The 16,205-nt window shown below is 47.2% G+C and overlaps 2 protein-coding genes across 3 annotated transcripts in view; one reads left to right on the forward strand and one right to left on the reverse strand.

Annotated features, from left to right (window-relative positions):
* LOC149330689 (putative mitochondrial transporter UCP3) overlaps nt 1-14,375 on the forward strand; it is a 60,311-nt gene extending 45,936 nt beyond the window's left edge. For both annotated transcript variants that reach the window (XM_089561326.1, XM_089561327.1), the window contains exons 2-7: nt 706-928; nt 4,254-4,410; nt 7,522-7,729; nt 8,766-8,981; nt 11,062-11,344; nt 12,964-14,375. In XM_089561326.1, the coding sequence (XP_089417452.1) occupies nt 4,288-4,410; nt 7,522-7,729; nt 8,766-8,981; nt 11,062-11,344; nt 12,964-13,156 (1,023 nt within the window). In that variant the 5' untranslated portion in view covers nt 706-928; nt 4,254-4,287 and the 3' untranslated portion in view covers nt 13,157-14,375. The remainder of the gene's footprint in view (nt 1-705; nt 929-4,253; nt 4,411-7,521; nt 7,730-8,765; nt 8,982-11,061; nt 11,345-12,963) is intronic.
* The window catches only part of LOC149330688 (uncharacterized), a 100,731-nt gene that overhangs the window by 81,213 nt on the left and 3,313 nt on the right, over nt 1-16,205 (reverse strand). The gene's annotated exons all lie outside the window — the stretch shown is intronic.

A 16,205-nucleotide genomic window follows, 5' to 3' on the forward strand; every position in this document is an offset into this window, starting at 1 on the left:
GAAAACATTGTTCAAGCCTTCGATATGTCGCAATGCGATGATGTAGACAACTGTAGAATAAAAAGATTTTTCAAATTAATTCGTACAATGTTCCAAACTTTATCAGTGGAATGTCGATGAGTTGGACGGGATCAGGGCATAATAATCATTGAAAGAGAAACCTATGGTGCTCTAGCCGTAATTGGTTTGGTTTGGTTTATTGTGGTTTAACGTCCCATAGCGACTCGGGCTATGAGGGACGCCATAGTGAAGGTCTCCGGAAATTTCGACCACCTGGGGTTCTTTAACGTGCACTGACATCGCACAGTACACGGGCCTCTAGGATTTCGCCTTCATCAAAATTCAGCCGCCGCAATTAAAAATCACAAACTATTTCTTTAAAAACCGGTAACGCTTTTACGCTTCTTACATTTCTTTGCCAACCGTGTCCGCTTAAGTCGTCTAATATGTTTCCGGTTGTTGTGCAATGTATACGTATCGATTTCTTGACCACCTGTAGGTCTTTATCCGTGAGGTTATCAGTGACGTTACCCCCCAATGGACTATTTATACTCTCTTGGACGTCCTTGGGACGTTCGAGACGTCCCGAGGACGTCCAGTGAAGTTTCAGTGCCCACTGGGCCGTGGCGTACGTACTGAATGCCAAATGTAATCGCCGAGTACCGAGTACTAAGTGGGCGTGCTTCTTTTGTTTCACATTCGCAGGTCAGGCTGAGTATTATGGTAGAAGGGTTCCCCTCGTCGGAAGAAGCCATCTATCGCACCGACCCGAGGCCCGTGTGGACCGCGGTCTGGCAGGAGTCGTGGGCCATCTCCATACCATTGCCCTTGCCACCGTTCCGCAAAAATTCCTAACAGACGTCTTCCCCCCTGGGCGCACTGATCCACGCCCGTGAAAATTCGCAGCATTCCGTCGACTCCTCGTCTGGTAAGTCATCCGCACTTAAACGTTTTCTTTTATTTTTGTTGTATCTTTTTTTTTTTGCAGCATGCGTATTTGCCTCTCATACGTTTTCGTTTTATTTGTAATTGTGGCGAATATTTCACGGGGATTGTGAAAATTTATTTTCTTAATATCGTTTGTCTTAGTTACGCGCATAAAATCCTTTATTCTTGCATTGTTTTAATATATTTCACTGTAGTGAAATCAGTACATCATTCATGGTAGCGGGCAGTGTCAGCACTTTTATCCTATAGTTTCTAAACCTAGTCTACCATTGTAGAAAGAAAGCGAGAGCAAAAGACGGAGACACAGAACAGGATCACAGGACGACGCTTGACTATCGATAGTCTATCTCGATACCGATCAGTCGATTGTCCAGCGTCGTCCTGTGTTCGTGTTCTGTTTGGTTTATGGTTTGTGTTTTAACGTCCCAAAGCGACTAAGGCTATGAGGGACGCCGTAGTGGAGGGCTCCGGAAATTTCGACCACCTGGGGTTCTTTAACGTGCACTGACATCGCACAGTACACGGGCCTCTAGAATTTCTCCTCCAAAGAAATTCTAGCCGCCGCGGCCGGGATCGAACCCGCGTCTTTTGGGTCAGCAGCCGAGCACCATAACCGCTGAGCCACCGCGGCGGCTTGTTCGTGTTCTGTGTCTCCGTCCTTTGCGCTGGCTTTCTTTCTACAATCATGTATTGACTCGCCCATCTGTCCACTTTTTGTATTGGTCTACGCACCACTTTTCCTCACTCTATTTGACGTTATGGAGCTGGCATCTTTCGCTTCTAAAGGTTCCACACCAGCATTAATGATTTGACTGATTGAGTGATTCAAACATCAATTTACTCTCTCGTGGGCCTCTCCGCGGGTGAACATGCTACTCCTATTCTTCGATTATTTATCTTAGCCTACCATCAGCCAGATACTGCATTCATCCAACAGAGGAGACAGCGGGTAAAGCACCGGGGTGCACGGTGCACTGATGCTCAGACACAAGGGCAATAACGATGCGTCGTTTAGGTAATAAATGAGGTGTTGCAAAACAGACAAAAACTACATAGAATCACGTTTTAACACGAGAAGTGCAAAGGTGATTCCAATTGAACTTTGAGGGATAAAGGAATTGACTTAATGACGCTACAGCCACTTAACGTTGCATTAAGTTTTTGCATGTGATTCAAATGTGAGGACAAGTAACAGAGGGATTAAAGCGGCACCAGCAGCGATTCGTGGCCTGTAAAAAGAGCGTTGTGTACTCGATACCACTTGCCTGTGGTAAGCAGTACATTGGCCAAACTGGCAGGTGCCTTAATGAAAGGCTGAGGGAGCACGCAAGAGATGTCAAGAACAAGTCAGGTAGCAAAATGATTGACCATATTCGGAATTGCCGCAACTGCACTCCCGCGCTCGAAAAAACGTCAGTACTGCGCCAGTGCAAGACACAACTTGGAAGAGAGATAACTGAGGCTAATGAGATAGGAAAATCGGGTAAATCGCGTGTCAGCAATCCTTCAATTTTGCTCTCAAAAAAATAAATCAGTTATCTTGCGCAAAATTAGAGCTCAAAACATGCATTCACTCGTGCGATGATGGGATCTGTGCTGATCTGATATATATGTATGCGAAGTCTCTTCTTTCCCTCTTCATGTTTGATAAGAGCAGCTGCTGTATTTAAGCAAAAATTCCGTCAATAAACACCTGAGTTGTTAGTAAGCGCTTGTCCTGTCTACCTCGTTTCTTTTGTGTCGTGTCTTTTGCGCAAAAAAACCCAGAAAGAAAGAGGGATTAAAAATTTTGGAAATTGGTTTTTGATGAAAAGAAACGGTGCGGTATCGGTTTCACTTCTCGGTGGACACCCTCAACGACTCCTTGACGTAAGGGATGGATTGTGTTAAAGAAAAAAGAAAGTTTCTGTAGTGGAGGACCGCACACATGTGCTGTACGAAACACACGATAGCGAACGTGCCCTTTCACGGAAGTTACACCAAGAATTTCTTACTTGTTAAACGAACACGGAAGTAACTGTTCTAAGATTCCTCTCGTCCCCCTACCCTGACGATTTTTTTACTCGTAAGAAGCGATTTAGGGCTTTTGTGAACCTAGATATATTTTCTTGTCCCGTCGATATCAAAACACAGGGACGAACTTACAATTAGTGGCTTGAGTATTTTGTACTCCGCATGTCATACCACACGAACTTGGCGTGTCGTACTCTTTTATAGTACGTGTATTGTTGAGTATTATAGGAAGGGGGTGCATACATCATGAAGAGATTACCTGCTATTTTAATGAACGGTAATATCTCGTGTAAAATCTGTTTTACAAGCTTTACTCTGCGATGTACGGACGTAATTGGGAGAGGAAAGTTTGATGTATGCCTTATGTAAATATGGTAAGAGAAGTCACCTGATTCGTGAGGTGACAAATTTTTACAACTACCTGCACTCGTAACACGCATTTTTTATGCTTTTCTTCCTGAAAGGCTAATGAGCGCGATGTACGGGGATAATTCGATGGGAATACCCTGAGCGTGCCATTGCGCTGCAATATCTGGCCATCATGTGTCCCGATGTCACGCGTAGACTATTACAATGCTCGAATACATTAACCCCCTACGTTCGACTAATTTCGTAACTAAGGTGAGCAACCAGAAGCTTAGCAATAAATCCGCTCTGTGAAGAGGCCAGGAGTTTTATTAGGCGGAAGTTTTGTTTTAATGGCGTGAATTGGAGACCCCTGGTCTGCTTAGGTCCATGGCTGTGGACAGAACTTGGGATATGTGAAGTTTAACCATCTCTTGAAACCTTAACCATGTCTTGAAAGCTCACTTTTTTTTTACGAACAGCACGGACAGAACTTCATGTCAGTCGTATCTAATTCAAACAGTTCTTGAAAATTTAAAGCAGGAGTTTGGACAGCCGCCGTCGTAGCTTAGTTTGTAGAGGATCGTACGAGAAATTCGGAGGTCGAAGGTTCGGATTCCACCGGTGGTATGTGGTTGTTTTTTCTTATGCTTCCTATCAGTTGGCAGAACACTGTATGCGAAATTCAGAGGTCGCGGGCTCGGATCCCACCGGTGGTACGTGGTTATTTGTTCTTCTGCTTTCTTATCAGTTATTTTTCAGGCGTAAAACAACCACAGTATTAACTTCACACTGATTAACATGATTAAGAAAAAGATGGAAAACCTTGCCTTATGCTTCGTTGGTTTAGTTTATTTTAGCGTGTCATTTAAGTAATTTGGATCGGTTTAGTCATGATCATTGAGGAGTACTTTACAATTTTCGGGCGTATTTAATGCGATTCCCAGGTCGGCCAAGGAACTGTACGGTGCCTCCACCACCATGACCGCCAGCAGCAACCAGCCCCCACTTGGCTTGGCCGCCAAGTTGGTCTGCGCCGGTTCGGCCGCCTGCATAGCGGACGGCATCACCTTTCCCCTCGACGTCGCCAAGGTCCGGCTGCAGGTGAGGATTCGTGTCCAGGGGTCTCACTAAAACCAGCTCTATCTCATCTTACCAGTTGCGACATTCCCCATAGGGCCCACGTATTGAAATCCGGCTGTCTGAATGTGCCAAAACTCGGAAGTTGGCAGGCTGTCACGCCACCGGTGGCGTTTAGACGAACTGCTTAGTGCTGCTCGGAATATGAACAGGGTAGAGAAATATAAGAAGTTGCTCGGCGCCACCGATAGCTTACAGCTCAGTTCATAGATGGCGCAACCGTCTTTTGAACTGTGCGAAGTGACCGGGGGAAGTAACCATCCTCCTTGGAAATAACGTAGCGATGATGGCAACTAATCGAGGGGCTACATTAGCGGATGGTTAGTGACAGTACGGTACTTTGACTGGTGCTATTTCGGTTGTCGCCGTTGATGTGTCTCCGCTTATTGAGAGTCACCAACAACTTTGTTGGTTCGGGCTTTCAGCAGCCGAGGCAAAGGAACTTGGAGACGGATGACTAGTAGTGGCTGAGATTAGGTAAGACGCATTACAAGTTATCACCGTCAGTAATAAGCATAGTAGTGACGGGGCATTAGCGCAAACGTAACTACATCATCCAGCTTACCTGCCATCTTAAAGATAGTTAAGCTGGCTCATCTTTCCTGCTGAAGTTAGCGCATTGCGAAAGACACAGAAACTGCCTTCGTACTAGCGTGGTACGGCTTCGGATAAATTATGCAAAAGAAAAAAAAGAAAAAGAATATTGCCGCCAGCTCACAAAGACGCAAGGTTGCCTTCATATTATGTTTGTACCATGCCGCAACTAGATTGAAAAAATTACCGACGATTACGTTACTTCCTAATGCGAAATTTGAGCGCAGCAAATAAGCTGTTTCACCTTTTCGATAGATTGAGGCAAAGAAATCGAGCAACACATGTATGCGCTATCACAAAATTTTTTTTTATTTTTCACACGTATTCGCAATTTCGGCTCGGGCGGTGCACATATACAGATCCGCCGCCACCGATCTGGCTCTCTGATTGCCACCGCACAGGGGTTGCATTGGAGGAGGAGCGAAGAAAGGAATTAAGTTCGAGCCGGCGCTTTGACAACCGGAGACTCGCAGGAAGAGGGGGGAGGGGGGCGGCGTGTACACCCAGCGGCAAACGATGGGGGCAGAAGCGCGCGCAGCAAGCGGACAACACGATAAAGGGAGGAGGGAAGAGATAGCAGCGACTGACTGATGCCGCTGACGCCGATAGTGAGTCAACCCCAGCTGCGGATGAAAGGGGAGCGGAGCTGGTTACGAGGCCGACGCCGACGACGACGCGAAACCCAGGAACGGACGCCAATGAGCTGCGCTCTAAAATGACTACAGCATGTCTGCCAGCCGATAGCAACTCGCTCATAGCTACGCTTGCCCAAGCGCGTGCAATACGGTTGCAGTAAGGAGACATCCTGAGTATTAAGCTAGGCCAATGTAGCCAGAGAGTAATGATGTTCTTCCACATGGGGTTAGTGCTTCGAGAAAGTGGTATTTTGATCAGGATTCTGCGATCACCGATGCGACTTTGGCATCTTGGTGCGTACGAGCGGACTGAGAGGGGTTCTTAGGGGTAGCCAAGGAAAATCACGTTTTTCTATCCATCAGATTAGCGCGTTCTATTATGGCAAAGACGCTACTTTATCCGAAAACGGAGGTTTTCTTAGCTAGGAAAGGGCGAAAAATGAAATAGAGGTGTCCATATCAATGGCCGATTTCTCAGTTGAACTGCGTTAACATGAAAATATTTTCTTTAATATGGGTCTCTCAATCTATAAACTAGGCCGCCGTTCATTTTGAAACAGTGATCCTAGAGACCGTCTCGGCATCGAAGTCGCGAGTTTGAATTTGTGGGAGGGGGGGGGGGGGAATTGTGACGTTTAATTCTGCTTTCTCACTAATCTACGCGCCTTTACCACCTTTAGCCTTTGAACAAGAATGGCATAGGATCTCAGGCCGTGACCCTGCGAGGCAGTTTTCTTTCTGATGACTGAATGTCGTGCACTTCAGTCAGAGACAAGACAGGGGAAACAAATCGATCCGTTCATGGAGGATTCAAATCAGTTCGCTTCTTTTTCTTTTCCGATGAATGCTATTGGTTGAAGTGACACCGTGCACCCGTCGGTTCACCTGCGCTGCACTCACCCACAGCCAGAAATTCTGGACAAGGGCATTCTTCAAATGGAAGTTGTTTATGAGAGCAGCTTTTCGCGCATCGTAAAACTGCGCCATAATAATTAATATGTCCACAGATCTCCTGCCACTCTGCGTCAATATCTGCCAGTCTGCGCACCGGACGATGAGAATAGAATACCATCGAAGGAACGAAGGGGTCGTATTAGGCATTTTACTTTTGGCTGAGAGCAAGAGCAGGGATTATATAACGATATTATTCCTGTTCTATCTTGTGAATCACACTGTTCTATCTATTGAAGCACATTACACCACGCCCACGCTATCGCCCGAGTCTGGCACCCCGGGATATAAAAATGAAAGCTAGGTAGCATATTCTATGCAGGCTGCCGAGAAGATTACAATGGAATGTAACATAACGAACTGTCATATTTTAGAGCAAAGCTTGTAATCGCGCGTCGAGCCGCGTCGCCGCCGTCGGTGCTGTCGAGTCAAACAATAAATAAATAAAAATAAACATTGCAGCGAGTTCGATTCGAAACCGCGGTGCGACTAACAGATCAGCTTCGCTGGCTACTGCACTAAATCACTATAGGCTATCGCAGCCGACCACATGTTGTTTTAAACTGCAACACACTCTCGCGCTGCGCACTGCACATCGTCGTCTTCTTCAGATCATATTGCTATCGGACTAATATACACATTCTCGCACGCTGTGCATTGCAAATCGTGGTCTTCATCAACTAATACTGCTATTGAACTAATATCGTCGCCGTGTCCACGACCCAGCAAAGTAAAACAGTGAGCTTATAGAGCCTGAGACCCCAAATGAGCTGCGCTCAAATTTTGCATTAGGGAGTATCAGAACCTTCCATAGAATCCTTTTGTGGTCCAGCAGCCTTTGCCGAGCTCATTTCTGAATCCGCCCCTAATACAATTTTCCTTTTATTCTTTGCAGATCCAGGGCGAGGGCACGACGGGCTCCATCAGGTCGAACTTCAAGTACCGCGGTGTGTTCGGCACCGTGGCGACCATCGCCCGCCAAGAAGGCCCCGCCAGGCTGTACGGAGGCCTGGGACCGGGCCTCCAGCGACAGGCCTGCTTCGCCACAGTGCGCATCGGCTTCTACGACAGCGTCAAGGAGGCCTACAGCATGGCCATTCTAGGTGGGCATCGCACCTCACTGAACAGGGCCCGGCCCGCTTCGGCGTGTCCTTTAGCGACTGAGATCGAAATAGATGTGATATTATAGACGAACATTGTGTTTACTAGCATAAGGAAGCTTGGGATACCGGCGGCGCTGTCGTCTGAACGGTGAACGATTTGCTTATCAAGTGCCTTCCATCCAGAGCTTTCTGAGGTGTCTAGTTTATAAAACTGAATTTGGGAGAAAATGCAGCACGGGGTGTCGAAAGTACACAAGAAGGTCGTCCGGGTCGGAGAAGCACCTAGCTGATTGCGCGCCCTTATAGACGCTGTTTGGAAGTATGTCTGACACGACAATGCACATTTATCGCGACGTTTTAAAAAGATATTAGCTTCCAAATAACGTTGCAGACTTTTCCATGCTCTTAGTGGTCACCAGGTGTTTAGGAACGCCTATCTTCACAGGTGACCATAAATTATTTTGGATTGTTTTAACGCCATAGAGAAGAACTTGTTTTTGCTCTGTTAGAAGTGTTTATAAAAGAGCTGCTACGTGGGCTAGTTGTCATTGCATCGTAAGGGCTTCGAAAGCTGCACTGGCACAGAACGGGCGCGCACACACACTTAGCGCTTCGTCGTGCGTGTCCGTGTGCGTGCAGTTAGCGCTTTCCAAAACTCTTACGAGAAGTGTTGCGTCTTGAATTCTAGTGATTAGTGATCAGTACAAGGCTCCACTGGCCTCAGCCGTCGAGTGAGCCCGGTTGATGAGCCTGAAATAGTCTTCCAGGCTTGCGCTAGACAGCTAAATATGCATAGCTAAATTGATGGCTAATGGTACCTGACTACGTCTTCCAGTGGCGCAAGCCGGGTGATGGTGGTACGCGGGGAAGCGGGGGAGTACGGGGATATATATGCACTGCAGGATGCGACTTAAACAGGAGATCAGGACTGGTTTAAATGGCGCCTTCGCGTTTGTCCCGAAGTAGATTTAACCCGAGTGATGATAACAGCGATGATGAATAACAAGTAATGAATGCCATTTTCCACTGCGCGCAGGCCATAACCGGGGCGGCAACTCTGCCTCCGTGCTGGGCGTGCGCATTCTGGCCGCGGTGACCACGGGCGCCCTGGCCGTGACCTCGGCGCAGCCCACGGACGTGGTCAAGGTGCGCATGCAGGCCCAGTCCGGCACGGCGCCCCGACGATACCGGAACTCCTTCCAGGCATACCGCACCATCGGCCGAGAAGAAGGAATCAGGGGGCTGTACAAAGGTGAGGGAGACCAGTGCGTGGCGAGACCTATACTGAAGCACAGACATGCGCAGACGGCTCTGCTCTAGGGCGCATGTTCTATTTCATGCCTTTTGCCGCTAGGGTAGAAACATTACGGGCGGTGTGGCGCTAATATACGTATACCTGTTGAGAAAATTCCCTCCATCATTTTGTTTCAAACATGGCAGTTTCATCAGTTATCCACGTAATCATTATCATCCATTTATGTATGCTTGGCATGGTAGTGCTGACAAAAAGAAAGCGGCCAATAAGGAAGACCTTTTGTATACTCTTCTAGGACGGAAAAAGTCGTCATTACGGCTATATTAACTGCTAATGTTAAGATAGCAGAGAAAGACAAAATAAACGTATTAAGCAGCACGCACGAAATGGCAGACAGTAATGATGATCATAGCAGACGAACAGGGCAACCAACCGAGCGCCCTCAACAGCCTAAAAGCTAACGAAAGTTGGCCCACGCTGCTCCATAGGACCCTGCCATCTGTGCAGGTCTGTAGTTCAATAAATAGGTCTTGGTGCATGGCCTCAACTCTCATTTGACCTGCCGTTGCGGATAGATGTCTCGTACCGTTTTACGAAGCGACTTGTTTTTTTGGCGCATGCGCATTGCTCGGCGATGCTGGAAGATAGTAGTTGGTTTCAATTACAGTATGTGGGTGTGTTGAGCCGTACTGTTTTGCTGGCATTATTTTCTAGAGGGCTGTTTGATTTGCTTTTTGGGTACAGCTTTGAGGTTTAGTCAACAACAACGCTCTACGGGATGCGGATTGCGGAAAATTATTTTGGCACAATCACGCAAGCCAGTTGCCTGGTGTGCCTTTTAGTATTTTGAACGCTCATGTCTCATACGATGGTAAGAATATGAAGTGAGAGGCTGTCGCGGAAGCGCCTTATTAATTTTTTTTTTTTCACGAGCTCTCCCATCCGGCACAGATTTGCTGGCGACTGAAAATATTAAATGTAAGAAGGAAGTTCAGTAAATGTCACCTGTTCACTTGTTGTCTCTACTGCACGTAAGAGATTAAAAATCTAGCATTCAAATGTTCTGGGATGTGTTTTCTGTTAGGCGCGCACAAAATTTCGATATAGTCCCCGCCAGGGCCGATCTGTTTCTGCCACAGTGCACTATAGTCTGCCTACATCTTCGTAGAAGAGTGATAACGACTGTTGACGGCTCTAGTGACTGTCTTATTGGTGGCCTGTAAAGTTACTGTAACGACATCTTGGTGAGACACGAATTGGGTACCCTTCAGGCTTTCCTTCATCTTGCAAGACAGACGGAAGTGCGATGGCGCGAGGCCCAGTCTGTAAACGGCTGAGGCAAATCAGCAGCTCACTTTCTTCTACAAAGCCATGCACGTGGAGAATAATACGAAGCTGGTAAAGAAATATTTGAATGTCATCTGCTTCCTTGAAACAAGGCACTCGAAAATTTCATCTGAGTGCAACATCGTTCATAACTCAGAAGGCAGCTGTCATATTGCACTGCTCGTGCATTTACTCACTGGCCTACAAATTTCCTTTGCGTATTGCTAGTTACAGCTGTTTAAATACTTATTATACATATATAAAGTATTCATAGTTTTCTGCCATTTTATTTCGTCGTTGCAATGGTAGATCTTTTTTTGAGAGCCGTGAAAATTGCTGCATTTTTTTACTCTATTTTTCCATATCACTTATACATTCCTCATTTCTCTTTACTTTTATCTACATTGCTTCTACTGCTATTAGACGAGTATAGGACTTTTCAAGTTGCCGTTTCCACCTTTTTCGATTATACAACCATAAAAGTATGTATTTTAGGAAATAAATTCATTCATTCCTTAAATCATCTTGCCTCTTTAGACGGAAGGATCAGTCTAGCTGGTGATATGTTGCAGCTTCGCAGTCGCGGAAACAGCAAGGGGTACGAGACGTAAAATACAACGCGCATTATTATAACTTCATTAGGACTTTGGTGATTCTTCCTGTCTTTTTTGCCTATCCTGTCTTTTGCCATTTATCCCGGTGTTTACACCAGCATTTATATTCTATACACGGTCCCCGCCTCTCCGTGCAGGCATGATGCCCAACATCGCCCGCAACAGCATCATCAACGCGGCGGAGCTGGTGTGCTACGACAGCGTCAAGGAGGCGATCCTGTCCCGCGGTCTTCTGGGGGACAACATGGCGTGCCATTTCGTGGCCGCCTTCGGCGCCGGCTTCTGCGCCACTGTGGTCGCCTCGCCAGTGGACGTCGTCAAGACGCGCTACATGAACTCCCCGGCGGGCCTCTACACGGGAGCCATCGACTGCGCAGTGCGCATGTTCCACGAGGGAGGTCTCATGGCCTTCTACAAAGGGTGAGCGCCCCTGCACGTCACCCTAACACAGCAAGGATTTCAACGGGCAGATTTTCCTTTTGGAGGGCATCTGGGTTGCCGCAACTATTAGTCGCTCTTTAGTACCTCAAAGAGTTTTTTGAACTCCCTAAAAGCCTAAGGTCAAAGGGATCATCAGTCACTTCGTCTTCCAGTTAAGGACTAACTGCTCGTCGCAAGGATTAAGTGCAGCGGTTAGTCCTATTTCACTTATGTCTGGCTTAAAGAGTAGAGCAAAACCATAAGGGAAAAGGGATCATCAGTCACTTCCTCTTCCAATTAAAGACTAACTGCTTGTCGCAAGGATTAAGTGCCGCGGCTAGTCCTATTTCATTTGTTCCTGGCTTAAAGAGTAGAGCAAAACCATAAGGTAAAGAGATCATCAGTCACTTCGTCTTCCCATTAAGGACTAACTGCTCGTCGCAACGATTAAGTGCCGCGGTTAGTACTATTTCACTTATTGCTGGCTTAAAAAGTAGAGCACATGTCTTAAACTTGTCGCATGGGCCACAATGGCAAAATTTTGTCTCAACGGGCCAGTATGCAGAAGGGAAAGAGGCGGAGAGGGAAGAAGCCAGAGCAGTCCTCGTACTGCCTATGACCAGGTTATTTTCCGGTTGCCTTGAACGCAGCAAATGTCGATTGCATAGTGGAGATTACTACGCTTTAATTTGTATAGGAAGCATATCTAGTTGTTGACTTGCAAATAAGACACGGCGGGGAACTGACCAGTGTCAAGCTGGGAAGAGGGATAAAAAGGGGAAATAACTGATGGAGAAAAAGTTGGAGGCTTATCAAGGTTAAGCCCAGTGGATGCGAAGCAGCCTTCGTTTTGCATTCTTATTATTAACGTCCTTAGCGTTTGGAGGCATCTTGACCGCATACACGCCCGGCGCAAAGACGCTGGCGCGGTTGCGGGCACAGAGACTGACGCGACGGCGGGCGCGCGCCGCTTCATCCCTGGCGTGACGTCACATATCACGTGATTCAGCGATGGTGGCGCCGCCGCCGCGTCGCGCGCGACTACGCGAACCGAAGCGTGGAGGCCTCCGCCGGGCGACGTCCGACGGCGCGATATGTGGCCCCATCTGCAGCCGGTGTGACGTCATCACGTGACGTCACATCATGTGATCTCACTTCAAGGTCAATGGTGGCCACCGCCGGGCGTCGCGCGAAGGCCCGAAACCTACGTCAATATGCTTCGCATAAAAACCAGGGAGTTACTAGCAGAATGCTTCCGCCACGAGGGCTAAAAACTAAAGGCCAGCGTACAGCACGACAAGCCCTCGGTGGTCGCTGTTTGAGAGACTAACTTGTAGCATGGCGATCAGTGGTTCTGAATAGTTTTTTTCTAAAGCATTATTCCTAGCTGCCTCTTCAAGGGCAGTCGTTAGAAGTACTCTGCTACCGAACATGGCTATGGATGACCGTGGTGATAAACGCCATGACCTCCACGTGCCTGCCCGTTCCCACACACCGCTGTAAAGCACGACCCCCTAAATCTGTTCCCATATCACGTCAACACCCATTAAATCTTTTTCTTTAAATGTTTCAGCATCGGTTTCGCCACAACAAATCACTTTTGATTTTGCGTTCTGCAGGTTCACACCTTCCTTCGTCCGGCTCGGTTCCTGGAACATCTGCATGTTCGTCACGTACGAACAGCTCAAACGACTGTTCCACCACCTAGGCAGCGCCGAGGGCTCGTCCAACAGCCTGACCATAGGGCAGGACAAGATACATCTGTCCCGTTACTCTGTTCTTGCTGAGCCCAGCGCCGCCATCATCCTGTGACCACGTACACACACACATATATATAAGCCATCATCTACATATCAGCCCCCTCCGTGAGACAGACGGGAGCGCCAACTCGGCCGGACAAGTGAAAGCTCTGATTCTGAGCTGAGAGGCAGCTTTATGGTGTGTTCCATAGATGGCAGCACTGTGGTGGCAATGACATTGGCCGCTAACATAGCGTTCCTTCCTGTCATTGCCTCTAATTAAGAACGATGGATGAGATGAAAGCACGGGCCAACAGGGGTGGTTTGGAAAGCATGACAGAAAACTGGATAAGGGGTGCTTTTGTGACAGCCGGAGCATTTAACGAATCCGTTGCAGGAATGTCGAGTTGGCGCTCTTGTCTGTATTACTCTGGGTATTAATTATACTTATATAAGGTCATATGTCCTCATATCTTAAGGGTATTGAGAAATTCACATGGTCTCTTGGAAACCCCAAAGCGAGCCAAGTCAGGATATCTGACCGTGTGACATCCTTGCCACAAAAAGGATGTCTCGGTCGACTTTTTGAAGGCGTTCCCTTTCTGGAACCTAGTTACCGTTTGGCGAGACATTCAGAAAGATGTCCTCCTTCCAAAAGGACGGCCCCTGGCTATTCAGAATGCGAATGCTGAAATTCCATAAAAAATATAGAATAAAGCTGACTTAGTAGAGTCACACAACTTCGAGGTTTTATTCACTCCTCATCTCTGAATCGGTAGTTTCTCTTCATTTCCACCATCTGTTTTGTTAGACAAAATAGCTGCTGTACTTCAAACAGGCAGGAGGGGTCCTTCACTAGACCTACTGTGTGCCTTTAGTACCAACCTCTCCCCGTGATTTAAACAATCAAAGCCGACTCATTGTCAAGGAGAGGTCCATGAGGAAAGAAACCTGACGAAAGACATTCGGTCCTTCATGATGCATGTCACCAGTAACTGCTAGGAACATATAGCTGCATAACTCTTCAAATAATGGTTAGGAGGACGCTTATGTGCTGGAAATATCTGCTGCAGTGTCACTAACAGCTTTGTCTGCATGCGAAATTATGCTAAACAATAAAAGGCAGGTAGATATACCACCATGAGCTTAAACATTGTCATTTCCTTCATATGACCTGCGGGACTTTTGATGACCATAAATCGTGCACAATGCGAACGGAAACATGACCAACCGGTTGTTGTTCGTATACCGAGTTTTTGAACAACTGTTGTAATAAACATCCTATATTTTTACTCTGTTTGGCTTCGTGTCATGCATTTGAGCTGCACGCTTCCCTTCACTGTGACATTCCGTTATTTATGCTAATAAAGCACTGCTGATGTCAGAGGGCTGGAACTGGACTCTGCGTCGACGTGGCGCCCTTTAGCAGTAACAACGAACGCTTCCATGTTATTAGCTGGAGAGAAGAGCGTGGTTACGTGAACTGCGTTGTAAAACGTTAATGACGCCGTAGTGAAAGGCGCGAGAAATAGTTTTAGCGTTAAAAATCTGCCCGAATTTATGTGCTCACCCGGGCCTCCGAAGTAATGGTACCCTTATTGTGACCCCAGTCACCCAGCCAGGGCACTGGCCCCCAGTTGCGTCACTCGCTTCCGGGTGAGCAGACTGACCTCCAACATTGACCTATCGGTGCAAAAAAAAAAGGTACCAGGGAAGATACCAACTCTGCAGTCCTTTGTGGAAGCTATGCTGTATGTATCGGCAGGATGGTTGGTGTTTATAGACCCTTTTAGCCTGTCCTCAAAAAAGGATGGTGTGCCAAAGGCGGAAAGGAGAAAATGCGATTTACTATCCCATTAGAGGAATAAAGTCACAGCTATTTAGAGCTCTGGGCCCTCGGGGGAAGAAATCTTAATTCTTAATACTTTTAATACTTTTTCCAAATGCGTGCCCCCTCCCCCCCCCCCCCCCACACACACACACAAGTGCATGGGGGTGACGGGGGGGGGGGGGGGGGGCAGGAGGCACGCCCTAGTGCACTGCCTCATGGTAAGTTTGAACATTAGGTATTGAAGCGAGAGCTCCAATACGGGACCTCGTGCTTCGATCGCCTTTCCCTAGTTTTGACCTTCAGCTGAGTTAGAGGTCAAAACAATGAAAAATAAAAATAAATTGAATCAATATCTCTGACTGGGAGTCGAACCCGTGGCTGCACGAACAGAACTCCTCTAAGGGCCGCTCAGCGGGACCACTATACTATCACCTTTTTTTTTCTTTATTGCCGACTTCAGCACGCCATTTACAAGCCAATCCGCGCGAAGAACACAACACGCATGCTAAAAATACGTTACCCGCGCTTGGGTTTACGCGAACACATTAAAATTCGCGCCTGTATAACAAAGCTTCCATTCTCGGTAGCCGCTCAGGCACTGGGTCTTGTATCTTGCGGCCTTCAATAACTCTTCCAACAGATTCACTAAAGCACTCTCCTATCGGCCTCGCGTCAATGTCTGCATGCCTGACTGTCATCCTGAATCGCCAAATACTGTGAAGGCCCAATATCATGTCCAGTCTTCAGTCTTCACTGAGGACAGGCAAAAATCTGATTCCGAAAGCATCCACCGTTAAGTTTTTTTTTAATCGTGGGTTGTAGAATGCCCCCCCCCCCCCCCCCCCCCCCCCCCCCAAAAAAAAAAGGCTTCCCAACAATCTATGAAAACGTGTTCAATAGTTTCCGGCTTTCAGCAGATGAAACAACGATTTCCCCAAGGTACAAAAACATACCCTTCTCTTCTAGATACGTCTTGACTTCAAGAGTGTTCGTATAGAGCTTAAGAAGGAAACTTTTAACTCCACCTGGTACAGCCATGCTTTTAACTCGTTTTAGAACTCTTTGCCATGAGCCTGCACAGTACAACGGCCTGTACAATGGGACCGGAAGAAAGAAATCACAAAGGTCCTAATAAAGTTAATTTCGCGACACAGCTGACAAATAATTCACTGAAAATCGCGCTTGCAAAACGCGACACGCCATGTACACCTCTCTGAGGAAGCTGGAAAAGCTCCTTGCATAGTCGCCGAACTAAACACTAAATTTGGCAACACCCTACTCAACCTAACCT

Source organism: Amblyomma mixtum, chromosome 9, assembly GCF_055824585.1.
Source record: "Amblyomma mixtum isolate Tamu chromosome 9, ASM5582458v1, whole genome shotgun sequence".
Taxonomy (NCBI): Eukaryota; Metazoa; Arthropoda; class Arachnida; order Ixodida; family Ixodidae; genus Amblyomma; species Amblyomma mixtum.